This window comes from Pseudoliparis swirei, chromosome 4, assembly GCF_029220125.1.
Source record: "Pseudoliparis swirei isolate HS2019 ecotype Mariana Trench chromosome 4, NWPU_hadal_v1, whole genome shotgun sequence".
NCBI lineage: Eukaryota > Metazoa > Chordata > Actinopteri > Perciformes > Liparidae > Pseudoliparis > Pseudoliparis swirei.
Genome location: NC_079391.1, coordinates 15,564,015 through 15,581,361, shown reverse-complemented (window position 1 = coordinate 15,581,361; position 17,347 = coordinate 15,564,015). Strand labels below are relative to the sequence as shown.

The following is a 17,347-nucleotide window of genomic DNA, read 5'->3' as shown; positions in this document are numbered from 1 at the left end:
AGAATTACTTGATAAAACAAATTAGCTAAAAGAATCGAAATAATAAATATGTAAAACATGATTTAAAGTCTGTCATTCATTTATGGCTGCAGCGGACTGAGCTCCAGCACTCCCTCCCCTCTCCAGGTGTCGAGGTACGAGTGCCATTCCATGGGGTATTTAACAGGTGGGCCGATTATCATCTGGAGATCTCATGTACACTGGTTCTCTCATCAAAGGAGATAATCATGTGGATGGAGCCTCCGTGCAGAATGGTGATCAGCTGATATCGGAGCCCAGTTCCCTCAGAAGCAATGGTTTGTAAAATGTCCTATCGCCGGTATTTAATCAGTTAACCACTTTACAGATTTAGATTAAAAAAAGAGAGCGAAAGATAGCGTCCTAGTGCAATCCTTGAAACATACATTTGGGGTTTCTAATCTGATAGTTTACCAGGTTCTTTATGTTCTGGATACGTTTTATGATTGACTGGAGCACATGGGACCAATTCAAATGCTGCTGTTAAATTTAAATAATGGATGGGCTTTAGAGTCAGATAGTAGCTGTATTAATGGGCTTATTCAAAATGCAAAGAAACAAACAAAATCCTACTAACAACACGTTTTTATGTATTCAATTTAGGTCGTTTAAGATCTATGATTACCTCAAAGAAAAAATTTATTCAATTTAAAGTCTTTTGTATTTTTATATGCAAAGAGCGTACATCTGTGTAAACACATCTGTGTTTTTCACCTCTTAAATAACGTAGCTAAGTAAATATAGGCTTCCAACCTAGCCACTTCTCCAGAAGTATTAAACCTGTGTGTTTAGCATCGAGAGGCGTAGTAGCCTGACGAGGCAGGTGATACAGGCATGAGCGCTTAGGCTGCACATGCAGCTTTACTCACGTTTGTATTAGCATAGCTAATTAAGCATATTTGAGTGCTTTCTATTAGTCCACCTCCTGAGGCTTATATCTTATGTCTGTTGTATTTATGGAAAAGTTATTTGGAGACTACACAATCAAATTACACACAGTAAACAGGCTGAAGATGAATTGCAATTAGCCCCAAAAACATAGTGATCTATAACGTGGCCACAGACCTAGGTCGTTTGAATGTGGTATTATATATATATGTATTATATATATATTTCAGTCATTTGCTTAAAATGTCTCCCTCTGAGTTGATGTTGATTATTTGTTGCTACCGGAGCGGGAATAAATGTGGGAACAAAGTCTCTTTTTTTATTTACATATTTCAGGACAGCTCTGGCTGCAGATTATATTAAAGTAGACCATTATTCTGGATTCTAGCAACTGATTATTAGGTACATTTTCAAAAAGGTCAGACTAAGTCTTGAAAATATGCCTCATGGACTTCTAATTCTTAAATAAAATATAGGAGATGTATTCGTGAGGAGACAAGGATCCCTCACACACAGACACAGACAAACACACATATGTTCAACCAGTAACACAACTATCACATTTCCATCCAGCTAAAATCCTGTTAAAAGCAAATAAGTGAGCTCTATGATCATTACTGCCTGACACTGCCAATTACCAAGACAGTATTTGTATGTTGTCTGTCCGAGGCAAAAGAGGGATTAACTTCAGGTCTCTCTGCTTCCCGTCTTCCTTGTCATGAAGCTGACTGTTTACTGACTAATCTACTTTCCTACTTTGACCATAAATGTGATTACCACCACACATGCGATAATCAAACCCCATATCCCTGCAGCACCAAAGCACATGAATTAAAACCTAAGATGTAGCCATGAGGAATGACAAAAAAAGGAACCCTCAGCAAAAGAGAATATTTCGTGCTGAGTGTATACAGCCCCCTACTGGTAAACTGCATTCACTATTTAGCAAAGTACAACACAACATGCTTCATGATCTTCTGTTGAATGCCAGCAACAGGTATGCAGCTGATTTCAAAGCATCCGGTGTGTCAATCTCCAGTCTCCATTTGAGTAGCTCTATTGGTGAAAAATCTTGAATCTGGTGACTACAAATCCTGGGCTGTTAAATTGGGTTTCTATCCATAACCTGTGGGCGAAGTCAACTCATTGAGGTGATTAAGTGTATGTGCAATTACCAATTTAAATGTAGTTTAACAGCACAGGGACAGATATGGATAATTGATGTGCAAAAATGACAGGTGGCTCATTTTTACTCAAGATTTTAAATTCAGTCTGTGGTGTCTACTTAATGCAGGATAATGAATGAAACTCTGGGATTCATCATCGAGCAACTATGGACTTAGAGAGAATCATACTGAACTTTGAATAGCAAAAGCAAGATATTATAAAAGCAAGATGCATCCACTCTACCACAATGACATGTCTTTGATTTGTCACATAATGGCAATAAGCCCAGCAAACACACCGGCTGCATACACATAACATCCTTTGACAGTGTCTGTCAGGACACGTAGTCTACGGCATGTTGCAGAAAACAGACTCGTACTTTTGACTCCATTTGAAGACTCTGATCAAATATAAAATAGACAACTAAAATAAATAAGGGACTACGGTAACTGGCGGAGTTACATGCTCAGAGGTCTGATGGAGATCACATAGTTCAGGTTGTGTGCTGCGATCATCAATTCAAAGAGGGGTGGGGGGGTCAAGGCGGCATGGCACGTGGTGAATGTGGTCGACTGGTGATGAGTCGATGTCGCCTACCTGATATTTCCTGATGAGGCACATTGACGAGGCTGAATCCTTTGGCGTTATAAGCTTGCCTTGCGTCGCTACAGCTCCGCGCTTTGCTCTCGGCAGCAGACGACAGGGACAGCAGCAGCGACAGAGTACAGAAGGAGACTTGCAGTCTCCACATCGCATACATCAGTGAAATCCTTGATAGTGTTTCACAGGGGAGAAACGAGCGCCGTCAGATTACAAAAAGCAAAAACAAAAAAACTCTGATCATCAAAATAAAAAAGGGCTGTTTGAGAGATTCCTCCAGTGAACAGATATGTCACTCCTCACTTTAGATACTGGCACGTCCACCTCATTGCAAAAGATGCGTCTCTTCCCCCACGATAAAGAAAAAAAGAGCCCGACTGACTGCTCCCGGCTTGGACAAATCCGTGTGTTACAGTTGCTACCTGGTGCTGCTCTCTGCAAACAACTTCTCCCGCACACACACGCACACACACAGCAGCAGCCCTGTGTTCGTGTCAGTGTGAGGAAAGAGAAATGCAACGGAGACGCACGCTGCACCGCGAGCAGAGCGCAAAAGGGCAGGGCAAAACATGGAGTGGAGTGGCTGTGAATTTCAGCTGCTCGCATCCAGGGGCGCGCACTGTCCTCTGCTTTCGTGCATCCTTGGTAATGCGCACCAGCACATCAGTGGGGAGACACGTGTTGGTGGAGGTGGTGGAGGCGGAGTGGGCACGTCGAACCTGATGTCATGTTGTGTACAAACTCACAGAACCTCAGCTGGCTGTGCGCTGTTTTTTGTTGGTGATGACCTACGGAAGTGATATAGATAAAGGCTATTGTAGAAATAGATTAATAGAAAATAGGTAATATATAGACACTTTAGAATTATAGTGCAACACTGAGCACATTGGCCCTGTGTTGGCCTCACACACACACACACACACACACACACACACACACACACACACACACACACACACACACACCTACACAGGCCCTTTGTAAAGGCTTCTAGGTAGTTCGTCCCATCCCGAAGGAGATAAGACTATCTTAAAAGACTCCCGAGCCCGGTAGAGAATCTTCAAAAAGCAACAAGTGAATCATGTCTTTGTCCCGCACATGAACTTTTCAAGCAGAATCAATTAACCCCATATTCACTGAAATGAGAAACAACATGCACACACTACTGATGGCTGGAGAAGGGAGACCAGGGTGGGGCCTAGAGGGTTGGACTACACCCTGTGCTCCAATGTGGCTCCTAAGTCTAAACCACGGGCCGCCTCCTACTTATTATGCGCACCAATCACAAATGCTCTTAAAGACTTTATATGCATAACTAATTTTTTGGAATTTCAGTCTGTCAGGAATCGAGCAAGCGGAGGCCCTTCCTACAGACCCGTGTACACGTAATTCAGCCTGTGTGATACTCTGTTGCATAAACCTGATTGAAGTTCAACTAAAATCCTCCTGCAGTACGGCTGGTCTTTCCTGCACGCGCAGTCGTGGATTGGTTAAATCGCGACACTATTTAATTGACCTGGAACAAACAAACACATAGCCATATTCACTCATATGTGCTCTTTTTTCTAGTATGTGCAACTTTTCCCATTCCTCTTATTTTCTTTGCTGAATTTTAGCTTTTTTTCATGTCAAATCCTGTCACGGATCGGGTGAGGCAAGAGCTCATGCGCAGACGAACAAGACAGGACTCCTAAACACAACAGCTCTCTTTTACTTGGCAAAAAGGTTCAAAGACACCAATTAAGCCAGGCACAAGACACTACTTAACGACAGGCACAAGGAGACTCAGGGAGAAATCAATCTGACATGGGAAAGACAGACACAATATACAGGGGGAAACAGGTGTACGGCATGAGACAATGACGAGACAAGAGTGGCTGAGGGCAGGTGCAGGACATAAAACAATCAACAGGACATTGCAGAAGCAGTCCGGGGTGCGGGCCAGAGGACAGGAACGGGGAACTGGGGGACCGGGCTCAGGAAAAGGGGGCTCTAAGGGATCGGAGTCAGGCAAAGAGACACAGGGAATTGGGGCCGGACGGGACGGTGACGGGCCACGGGGAACTACACAGGACATCGGGGAATAAAGTCGTCGGGGGCTGCGTCTCTGGGCCGAGAACAAGCAGCACGTCCATTACTAAATCCTCCCAAGTCAGATGACCATTGATGAACTGCTCGATCCTGCTTGCCCTAGAGCAGTTGTGGTCCCGTGGCCCTCCTGGCGTCTGGACAAAAATGGTGCTGTCCTCCGCTGAGCTCGTTGTGGTCAGATTGTTCAGTCACGGATCGGGTGACGCAAGAGCTCATGCGCAGAGGAACGAGACAGGGCTCCAGGTAAAAAACACAAAAGCTCTCTTTTACTTGGCAAAAAGGTTCAAAGAGACTAATTAAGACAGGCACAGGGAGACTAAAGGTGCTTTCACACCAAAAGCGATGCGATTTGTCGCGGAGCTCAAAACGCGTGAGTTTACTCGCTCGACCATTTGCCATGTTCACGCCATAAGCGAGGGGCGGGGCTTATCTCCGTGTCTCGTCTCCGTAACGACCGTTATCATTTCCTTCATCCACCACGGAATAACTAACCACTAGTTCTGCTTTATATTTGTTGTGGACATCCCACACACAAACACCCTCGTGTTTGGGTTCATGACATCACCGTAGGCTCACACAGCTCAGTCACTTTCGCCGATGAAGTTACTGTTACCTCTGAAAGACTTCCGCTTCCAGCGCTACGAGAGCGGAACATCTAAACGTGTGTTATTGTGTTCATAACAATATTGTCTGTCTTGTTCTGATTCAACAGCGGCTGGACAGCGATGACGCGCGGAGCAACTCAAGAGCTGATTGGCCCGAGTTGCGAGATTACCGCCTCAAAGTTGAAATATTTCAACTAGGGCCGAAAGTTGCGCCCCAAACGCCCAAAACACGTCGCCCGGAAAAATATCTCATGTATCGCAGCCACAAGCGTCTATACGTTGACTTTTCATGGGATTCGGTCGCGCGAAAAAATCGCATCGTTTTTGTTGTGAACGCACCTTAAGGGAGACAAGAGTGGAAAACAGGTGTACGGCATGAGACAATAACGAGACAAGAGTGGCTGAGGGCAGGTGCAGGGAATGAAACAAGATAAGATAAGATATATACTTTATTAATCTCCAAGGGGAAATTAGTTCTCTGCATTTAACCCATCCTTAGTTATTAAGGAGCAGTGGGCTGCAGTGATGCGCCCGGGAAGCAACTGGGGGATCAGTGCCTTGCTCAAGGACACTTCGACTTGCAACTAATGGGGAGAGCGGGGGTCGTCCTGCAACCCCAAGATTGTAGGTTCGCCCCTTACCCCACTGAGCTACAGCCGCCCCCAAAAAACAATCAAGAACAGGGCAGACCATCACTGGGACAGGAAGTACAGGGAAACAGAGGACACGAGAGACAGGTGCCGTTTCTCAATTCCAAGTACACTGAGTACAGACTTGTGTTCTTTTGGAGTCTGGTCTTGGGAGTTTGGTCTTGGGAGTCCAGACTCCGAAGGACGAGAGGACGGTCTTTCTGCGATTGGAACAGCAGCTAACTTGACGTCACCACATCAGCTGTTCTTTCTCCTGAGTTTATTCCAAGTATTCACTGTAATAACACTGGATATATATACAGGACTGTCTCAGAAAATTAGAATATTGTGATAAAGTTCTTTATTTTCTGTAATGCAATTAAAAAAACAAAAATGTCATGCATTCTGGATTCATTACAAATCAACTGAAATATTGCAAGCCTTTTATTTTTTTTAATATTGCTGATTATGGCTTACAGCTTAAGAAAACTCTAAAATCCTATCTCATAAAATTTTAATATTTCCTCAGACCAAGTTAAAAAAAAGATTTATAACAGCTGAGTGTTTGTCAAGGCTCAGGAAACCCTTGCAGGTGTTTCGAGTTAATTAGACAATTCAAGTGATTTGTTTAATACCCTACTAGTATACTTTTTCATGATATTCTAATATTTAGAGATAGGATATTTGAGTTTTCTTAAGCTGTAAGCCATAATCAGCAATATTAAAAGAATAAAAGGCTTGCAATATTTCAGTTGATTTGTAATGAATCCAGAATGCATGACATTTTTGTTTTTTTAATTGCATTACAGAAAATAAAGAACTTCATCACAATATTCTAATTTTCTGAGACAGTCCTGTATATATGTATATATATATATACACACATATATATATATATACACACAATTAAAAATAAAACAATCATACACATATAATTGTATTAATATTGTGTACAAAATAAAAACATTTATATATATTGTTTATAACTATTTCGATTATATATAAATATGTATATATATAATAAATATGTTATATACATACATATATATTTATATATATTTGTATGTATATATAGTAATATTACACATGTAATTGCAAACAATTCAGTCAAAAGTAAAAAGACACCATGAGTTCAATGTTAAAGTTTAATTAAAATATTAAGTTATGAATCTTGAATCCGGCGCTGCGGTATCTCGTTATAATGTGACTCTCTCTTGAGTATAAAAGCAGCTCTATAAAAGAGCTACAGCTTGCTTGTTAAAATCAAGTTTATCTTCTGCAAAAGTGCAATTATCTATGATTCAGGATTGTGAAACGTAAAGGAAAAATGCTGTGTCAAATTGATATAAAATGTTTCATTCGTCCTTCATTATCTATTGAAAGACAGAGCTTCCCCGATGAAAGAGGGCTACTTAGTATCACATTTTTATTATTTGTATATGTTTGCTTTAGATCGAAGACAGAAGTGATGCTGAGAGAGAAAGGGTGACATGCAACAAAGGTGTCCTTATAAAAACTTAAAAGCCTCGACCACCACAGCATTCCAGTATCTAACTATGATAATGACATATATGGCATGATAAATACTTCTGTCTGTATTTAGGTTTAGATCAAACAATTCCGAGGTGGTTGTGGAGACTTTAGCTACCTGTACACGACTTGAAGCAAGTGTATTATTTAAGGGATGTAGGTTCAGAACACTACTGCTCTTTCATCTACATTGTTACTTTGTTGTTCCTTAGCACTTAATAAAAATGAGTCAAGTACTCAACAGAAACATTTACAAAAACAAATCCGAATGAGCTCATCGCAATGTCAATATCTTTATACAGCAAAATAATCCAGAATAAGCCTTCTGCTCACAAAGAAACCAGCGTTGTTGTACGTACACTGGTATGAATGAACCGTCAATCCGCTAAAACAGCCCCGCACTTGTGATCTGGTTAATATGATATTGGACACTATGCCACATTACTAAAATAAAGGCTGTCAATAAAAAATTGCAGACCAAGGTTGAACAAGGGGGATGTCTGATCTCAGTCGGCCAAAACAGGAAACACATGCGTAAATTTGCTAGTTTTACTGTACAGCCTTCAAAAAGGTGAATGGGAGACAAAGCAAATATTAACTGGACAGGGGTGCAATGTGACGGTACCTTTACCCGACACTACCAGGCAGTTCAGTTGCAGTGAAGGCAGCAGCTGCAGGGAGTGAACATCCTGGAATTACCCAGCAGGTTCACTAATAGACAGGTCTCAACCAACAGCTGCTGTGAAAGTGGCAGATTGAGTTAAGCACAACATATAGGTTTAATACTACGTAATCCTTTTGGGAAGGGTTTATGGAAACTGAGAAACTTTAAACCGATTAACTACTTGAAATCTTGAGCATATAAATTGTTTGAGATCACATAGTTGCATTTCTTATTTTAGTGAATACATGAATGAATGAATGTTTTGCATGTAATATTGATTGACTGACAGTTTGTATTGTGTATTTAACTATTGCTTTGTATGAGTCACCAGCGTATGCAATATATTTCTGCTAGCTTTGAGGTGGAGTTCTGATGGAGTAGTGGCTGCTTTTGCCTCGTGTCTACTGGAGAAGAGCAGACAACACATTTTGATTTTTTTGCAACCAAAATAGCCACATCCATATTGTGTCTTTATAGAGTTGAAGAGATTTCTATGAATGTACAGTTGTGTTGTTTTGTCATCCAGATTTTCATTTCCCTAATGCATAGCATAATTCTATTGATTTCTTGGAACAGCTTCCAATCCAGACTTGATTAAAAAAGCGTCAGAAGCAGTGTGGACATGAGGAGAGGAGGAGCTTATGAATCGATCCTCACAACAGGTGTTAATTGTTATACTGATAATCTTTTACTTCTCTTCCAGTGTAGACCAATGGATATGATCTATTGAATACAGAAGACAAGTGAAATGACCCAGCAGATGAAACAGGACACCTTTGTGAGATAATCTTTTTATTCTGTAATTTCCCAGTATCCATTTGAAAATGTTGCTGCCTGTAGGTTGATCTTTTTTCCTTTCTTTTTTTAACAGTGTATGATTTCCGAGGTCTTCCACAGTACTGCAGTTGCAAAATATGATTGGCAGATTTAGTGAGAATGCACTGAATGCACAAAGAGCATCACCTCTGCCACTCTGGTTGAAGGTGGATGTAGGCGGATGTAGCACCAACTTCTATGTGATACATACAAAAATATATACTTTGGCCAAGAAATCTGTCAGGAAAATCCTCTATAATTTGATACAATACATGTAAACAAAACAACCTCTAATACCATGGGATAAAGACTGTAATCTACAAAACAGGCTGTGATTAACCCAAAAGTCTCTGGGTTCACTTTCGGTGTCAACAAGTTCAGTTCCACCAACCCTTTGTCACGAAAAATGACGTTCCCACAGAACTAAAACGTAATGTGCAATTTTGTTTGACTGATGAGAATACCTGCTTTTTTGTTTTATGAGAAGTAAACACGCCTATTGCAGTAATAATACGCAGGCGATACAACATATAAAATAAGAATGAATAAGACTAGAGTACACTTTTTCCAATTAATAACAGCATTGTAGAATCGGAGGAGAAATACGTTTCAGTCAAACGTAATTGCACATTACGTTTTAGTTCTGGGGGAAAGTCATTTTCGTGATACAGGGTTGGTTCCACAGTGTCTTGGCATTGAGACGCTTGAATGCATCTAAATACATTAAGAAGCATAGTCCTTAAGTTTTCCCATTACTTATATAATGGCCATTAAGTTTGACTTTGGGAAAATTGATTTGAGCTGTTCATATAATTATAATAGATCTGGATTTTACACCAAAAAAAATTAAGAAATGACTTCAGAATTGTACTGTCATCATTATTTGTAATATATCTAAGAACATATATATTGTGAAATATTAAGACAAATCTGATACAATATATACCTGGTTATGAATTCAAGATTAAATATTCAGATATGAATAAGTAAGGAAGCTCAAACTTAAGTCAAATCATGTGTAAAAATGCCCTCTTTTTGATCATTCAGATGATATATACCATAAGAACAAAAGATCTCTGCAGGCCAAAATCAGACAGGATATTACTCTTTTGTGTCAGGTGTGGACATTATCTCGGTGCTGCAGAGGAAGATGGACTCAGTCATTTGTGTGATCTAAATGAAATGGAAAATGTATGAAATGTTGCCTCACATTATTCTTTTATATGAGGCCTTTGTTTGAAAAGATTTACAGGAGAATCAGTGTTGTCCTATGGAAGATTGAGAAGAGCAGCAGTGACAGCAAATGAACATTTGGGGATTATTTAGAGATGGCTCAGGAACAGTTTGCATCTTTGGATCAAATGCAACAAAGATAATATCTCTATTTTGAAAGTTATTCTCTATATTGTTCAACTTTGTTGTGTGTAAAATATTTTTTGTTCAGAGATTGTAACTAAAATGTTTCAATTTAATTAAAAGAAAAGAAAGAAAGAAATGATGAATTAAGACAGATAAATAAAGACCGCACGTCACAATATTACATAAAATGTAATTAATTAATCAATTAAGAATAATTTAAAATGAAATCCAACCTTCTGCACATTCACTGTTTAACTGTTGAACTTGGTTTAATAAGTGGAAGATGATCTATGAGAGGGGCTTATATATGATTTGTTTGAATGATGGGGACAAATGATTGACAGATTCATTTTTTGTCATGCCAGCCAAAATGTCTTATCAATGTTTTTGGAGATCTATTCTATTCCATTGAGGAAGGCGATGGCAGCGAGGAATGAAAATTGATCCAAAGAATCAAGTGTGATTTCCCCATTCACTGTTGGTTTCATCTGCACAGCACTGTAACAGCCCTACTCAGCTAATAAGCCCTTGCTAATGAGGCCTAGAGATGGTACCCAGAAGGTGATCCCGGTAGTGGATCGATAGCTCACCACGAGGAGTCAGCATGGGGTTCATTGTGACTCATACTCAATGCACCAGAGGGAAAACTGAGCGTTCACTGGGCAGGTTTGCTGCTTTACCAAAAATAAGAAGGAACAAAAACAGAGTTAATCCCATTTTCATGGGATATTATGATGCAAAATTTTTATTTTAACTTTGAATCCATAGCAAGTCAGACAGGTAGACCTAAAGATAGATGGACCGATCGATCAAAATCAATAAATCTACACATGAGCCACCAAGAGGACAAACAGCTGACTGACGCCATTATCTTACACTGTGGATGGATGAATGAATGGATGGATACGGTAGCATTGTATTCCTGCCGTTGGCCAACTGTTGTTATTTTTCTGATTTAAAGCTCATCTATTGTCAACTCTTACTTAACTGCTTACCTGCACGCCATTGAAAAAACAATAAAAAACACAACTCACTGTATCAAAGAGTAAAAAAGTAACGCTATTGTGTAGTGTTTGCATTTCATCACTGTGGCGTTTAAGCAGTGTGGCATGCAATGCCAAAGCTTGTATGTGACATACTCTCTAAGCAGAGGAAAAATAAGGTCACTTTGTTCACATTAGCACAGCAAGCAAGGAAATGAATAATTAATTGTGTACTTATAATTCATGGATGTTTAGGACAAATATGTGCTCCCTTTTTCAGATAGAAGGCCGTGGCTTCTTAATGCCTCTATTGCAAAACAAAAATATGCAAGCAAATAGGTTGAGAATACACACTGGACACAAACATACTTTAAAAATGGGTCAACAATGTTTATTGTAAGTACATGAGAGTTTACATTTTTGCATGTTTCAAACGACAGAAAAGCTTTGGTGTTTAAAACATGAAACCCATCCATCCCTTCTAGGACTGTGTCCTGTTTGCTTTGGACTAAATTGAGCAGCCAGTGCGTCCTTTTCTTCAGCCAATGTCCTGCAGCCAAGGTGATGTCTGAATTCCCAGATCCAGTAGTCCCTGATAAAATATACCTCTGGCATGACCCGGGGCCTCCTTACTGTTCAATACGTCTGGAATATCTCACCATGGAGGAGTCATTGAGACATCCTAATCATGTGCACACATCATCCTAACAGGATCTTTGAAACTGACGAAGCAGCAGTTCAGTAGTCTAGGCTCCTCATCCTTCCTCTATAGTTGCTCCAAGGAGAATCTTATCTCTTCAGGCACAACCCAAAGTAGACATGTCATAATTGTATGACTTTATGCACCAGGGAGTTTGGCAACAGAATTTTCAAGAAGTAAATCATTTCCACTCTTATCGTTTAAAGGTAAATCCCAATTTAGCAATGAGGGCTGTCTGACGATGTGCAATGAGTGCCTCGTGAATTGCAGTACAATGTAAATTCAATAAGGAGAGCCCAATCAGATAAAGAAAGGAGAATGTTTATTGTCACTAGATGATATGGAATGATGGAGTCTCAGAGTCTTTGGCGCTTGGACTCTAGAACGGGGAGATTTGAAATTGAGGGCCGACTGCCCAGATCAGCAAAGAGATAGATCCTCCGTGCTGATGAGCAGAGAGAAAGATGAGTTGATGAAGCTGATGGATCCCCAAGACTGGGCAGAGATGTGGAGGTGGAGGGGCGCATAACAGCAACATGAATGAACTGAAGGTAGAGAGACATTCATATTAATAAGCTAACCATGTCATTGTTTCCTTGTGATTATTAGATAGAGGAGACCAGCTGATCTACACAGCTGGTGACGTGGTTAATGGCGCTGAACAATGACAGCGAGTAAGCAATGAGTGAGCATGTGTGAGAGATGATTGGCAGACGTATGAGGAATAAATGGTGGGCTAACAAGGGTATGGCCTTCCAACTGAACTTGCGCTATAGCTCCACTAGATGGAAAAGCCTCGTAAGAAAGAAAAATGTCATCATGCGCCATCATCACCGCTCTTAATTTTGTAAATGCACAAAAACAAATAAGACACTGGCAGTCGTATTGCAAGCGTTTGGTCTTTACTTTATGTTTTGCTCTGAAGTAAAACTGTCCGCATTTACCAAAGCTAAACATTGTTGCAGTATCAATGCCAGGTATGAGTATGTTTAAAAAAAGTGTTTCCACCAGTATAGATGCAGAACATTCATTCTCACCTCAATTTGTATAACATCTACAAATGGGCATGTTCAAGTTTAAAATTTGTTTGAATGGTATAATGTAGTCATGCCTGTTATGAAGCTTTGTTCACTGATGAATGAAAAGTTATATTGCAAGACGTCTGCGCTTGCTAATGATCTCAAATGTGAAGACACGATCGATAAGTGCATGCTGCCTCAAATGTTAAATCACAGTATGCCCTTAATCATTTCCACACAACATGGGAAAGGTCATGTCAGAGGGGCATCAATCTATTGTTGACAGGTCGTGATAGATTAAACAAACAGACAGGATCGCCTAGAAATGCAAAGCTGCAGGAAATGTAAGTATTCCAAACACAAAACAAACAAAATAGGAAAACTAAACTCTTCATTTTAAAATACTTAGGGCTGTGAAATGATTAAAAATTGTAATCAAATTAATCACAGGTTTCTGTGGATTAATCATGATTAATCACATATTACCGATATGCTCTGTATATTTTTGTGAGAACAAAGATTTATGACAAAAGACGGATATATACATTTATACACAGGGGTGCACATAACTTTTTCAGTGAGTTACTTAGGTGAGTACCGGGAGATGGTGTTTGGTACTCACTCCATATGTAGCATCAGCTTTTGTGACGTCCACCTACGGGGGGGGTGCTAGTGAGAGTGTGCTCACCTGTGTGCGCGCATCACGGCTGAGCGATGCGAGGGGGGGGTGCAAGTGACTTTTTTTCGTCCCGATGTGCGAGTAGTGTTAACGCGAGACGATCAACAACAGACGGCTGTTTAGTTTAATAAAATAACAAAGAAGCTCATTTTGCGCATGCGTTAAATGCGTTAAAAAAAATTCTAATTAATCCTAGAATTTAATCATAACGCGTTAACGCGTTATTTTTCACAGCACTAAAAATATGACTTCAATCATTTGTGCCAGGTTAACATGCTGTGGTGGCAGTGCAAGTTTGTTTCCTGTGATCCTAAATGGGCTAGCGTGTAAGAAGAGTGTGTAAGATTTAGTGGCATCCAGTGGAGTGTTGCAGATTAAACTATTTTTGGAACTATTTACCCCTCAGCTCAGCCCTCTCTTTCTAAGCGTGTTAGAGAACTAGGATGGCCTTCAGGAAGGGATAATTATCTTTAAGATTTTAGTAAAACTTTAGTAGCCTACAAATGTAACTTGGTCAATAAAATAAATAGCACTTATTGTGCATGTTGTGCTGTGTAAACATAACAACGGTGGCCGATTGAATTGGGTTTCACTTTTGTTTACATGTCCGTGCTTGTTACAGAGATGTGTTTATAGAGTATTCTCTTTTTACTCGCACATATTTTATTGCACGTACAGCATAGTTGCCGACAGCTCAAGTATCCTTCACTTCCCCATGTTCACTTCAGCACAGCGGCCAGTCTGCTCGTACCTTTCTCTAAGAAAACTAAAATACTGAGTCTCAGGTGATTATACACTGAATAAAACATAGTGATGTAAATCATATTCCATTGCTGCCAATTAAATCTTCTAAATGTTACACACTGTTCCTTTAGCTGAACACCTCACTTCCTCTGATATCTATTTAAACCATGGTAATGTATTCAAGTTGTTGCAGTGTGAGACATTTTTCTGTATCATATATAATTCAAAATTATTTGAGGAGGTTGTTTTCCTGGGATGAAAACTGTTATTAATGATGTCCTATAGCTTAGTAATTAAGGATCTGAATCATATTGGGGTCTGATGACAAACAGGGATTGTGAGTGAGGATGGAAATTAATCATCAACATAAGTTGCTTAATATATGAACTGATGGTCTGTATTAAACTGGATGTTTTGATGACCGACTGCTGTGTATTTGTATCTAATGTGATTTCAAGCCCCTCGTCAGCCGGTACCAGCCAAACGGAATCTCTCAAATTGCATTGTTGCAAATGAAGGTGGCAGCTTTTGACCACGAAGAAGAATGTGTGAAATAAAAATATTTTTATACCGTTCTTTCTTCACATATTTTTCACAGACAAAGAAATGTGATATATATATATATATTGTTTTATTGTTTTATATTATGTCTATGTTTATTGTTATGCACCTTTCACCGAATCAAATTCCTTGTATGCACAATGTACTTGGCCAATACATTATTCTGATTCTGAAAGGATACGGAAATCCATCTTAAATGCTATTTAAAACTTTTTTTCCATTTCAAACTGAATAACTTATGTCAGTGCTGTGTTAAGAAAGACTGCTAGGAAATCATCAGTGCACAGCCGATGCAGTCCCACGGTAACAACCAATGACAAGCCCCCATCAGCCATGAGCCAGTACTCCATTATCTGACAAACAATGGAACTGGTAAATGTTTTAAGAAGAAAAATATGTGAAGGATAACAATGCTTCACACATTGCTCATCGATGTGAATAGATTCTGCTGCAGATTCTCCCCAAAGAGTGTAATTTAGGATGCCAAAACGAGACAGGATCTTTGTAAAGGATAGGTTTAGATAAGTCCATCTCAGCACAGCATTGGCAAATGCACAGTGTAAGAGTTGTTGGTTGCAATAATCATTCGTCTTTTCCATGCCGGCTGTGAAGCATCACCTCTGTAGAGCAGTAATGGGGGTCAATTCCATTTATTGCTCTCAAAAAATACATTCAAATGTTCAGCCAAGGTTTATAAGAAACTTAAAAAGTCTAAGTGAGCAAATTGAAGTGGGCTTTCTTTGTTCTGTTGCTCTACTTTAAGAAATAGTCAGTATGCTCAATTAATGAATACATTTATGATTGCAGAATAAATCCATTGTGCTGGACGGTTCTCAGTCAGTTTAAGCCCGTTATGTAGCAATCATTTCAATATTTATGCACCACTTTGTACCATATGGGTACAGGTGGTTGCCAAAGCAGTGTAGGGCTATGTAATATGTATACTGTTGTTTAGATTTAGTTTTCAACGTACATCTTGTGCTATGGATACAAAGAAGCAAGCTTGGTGTAGTCAAATGCAATAAAGTCAAAGCAATATCAACAGTATTGAAAAGCTAACACCGTGCCAAACGTGTGGCAGGGAAGCTGTGCAAAAGCAGAGGTGAATATAGCATTGTCAATTTGTTGCATAGAGTTCAGCAGATACAATCACTTGCTTCTCCGACACCTGCCGTGAGCTTTTTGAGTGCCGGCCACCTCAGGACAAACACTGTTTCAAAGACGACAGCTCATCAAGATGAGTGACAGGCGTTGGGATAGAAATTTGACCAACTGCGGTGGAGGGGTGCAGAATCAACAGCACACTTCCCTGAAGTTTTTCTCCTGATCCAGAGAGGTTTGTAAATAACAAAATAAATAATAAACAAGATTATATTCAGTTATTTTCACATAACCAGTTAAGTCAGCAGTTTAGATTTATCATGGCGATCAGTGGAAAATGATTATAAACACACACACACACACACCAGCATTTGACAGGACCCCTACATCATCCTGTGTTCTTTACCTGTATAGTACATCATTACAATTCAAAGACCATGCAACACAGTCTCTAGTGTTTATATTTGTGACAGAAGGACAGTAGTTCTTTCATAATTTAGAGACCTTACATTTCTGATGAATAGTCATACAAACTGTGTTGCTGAAAACAAACCATTAAGTTAACACCAGACTCTGAATTAATATTAAGCAGTAAGCAGCTATAATCACCTGTGTAACAACAAGGGATCTGGGGCCTAATTGTTTTTTTTTTGTCATTCTATCTCAGTTTATGATGACATAGGATGCATGTTTCATGACTACAAGCAGGAAAGAAATCCTATCATATTTGAGCTACGACAGAAAATCTGATGATTTCCGAAGTTAGGACTCCATAAGATGCCGTAAACCCTGTCCTACATTGCAGCAGCACTATTGCTTGGTCTGTCTGGCAATAAAGATGGGAAACCATATGAACATACCAAAATAATGATTGAAAGGCTATGGCACCATACGATAACGCTTTAAATGTCCCAAACTAGGCATTAATGTTGAATAAAAAGTGGGGTTTCCTCTTGACAATTAGTGCCTCTGACTCCTTATACCTAAAAAATAACACCTGTCTTGTTTGGTCTATGATAGCAAATTAGCGAGCAAGTGACACATGAGAGCTGTTGATATGTCATTCTCAAATACCTAGCAGTAGATCAAAGATACCGGCAGCCACATAAACATACTAAACATAGATATGGGCATGACAGAAAAAGTGCAGGTCGGGGAATCACATTCACAGATGTATTTAGGATTTCTAAAGA

The 17,347-nt window shown here is 39.6% G+C and overlaps 1 protein-coding gene across 2 annotated transcripts in view; it reads right to left on the bottom strand.

Annotated features, from left to right (window-relative positions):
- Nucleotides 1–3,282, bottom strand: part of gpc6a (glypican 6a) — a 159,846-nt gene extending 156,564 nt beyond the window's left edge. Inside the window, exon 1 of one of the 2 annotated variants that reach the window (XM_056412393.1) lies at nt 2,671–3,282. In XM_056412393.1, the coding sequence (XP_056268368.1) occupies nt 2,671–2,833 (163 nt within the window). In that variant the 5' untranslated portion in view covers nt 2,834–3,282. The remainder of the gene's footprint in view (nt 1–2,670) is intronic. The other variant, XM_056412392.1, reaches the window with a different exon arrangement.
- Nucleotides 3,283–17,347: the final 14,065 nt, after the last annotated feature.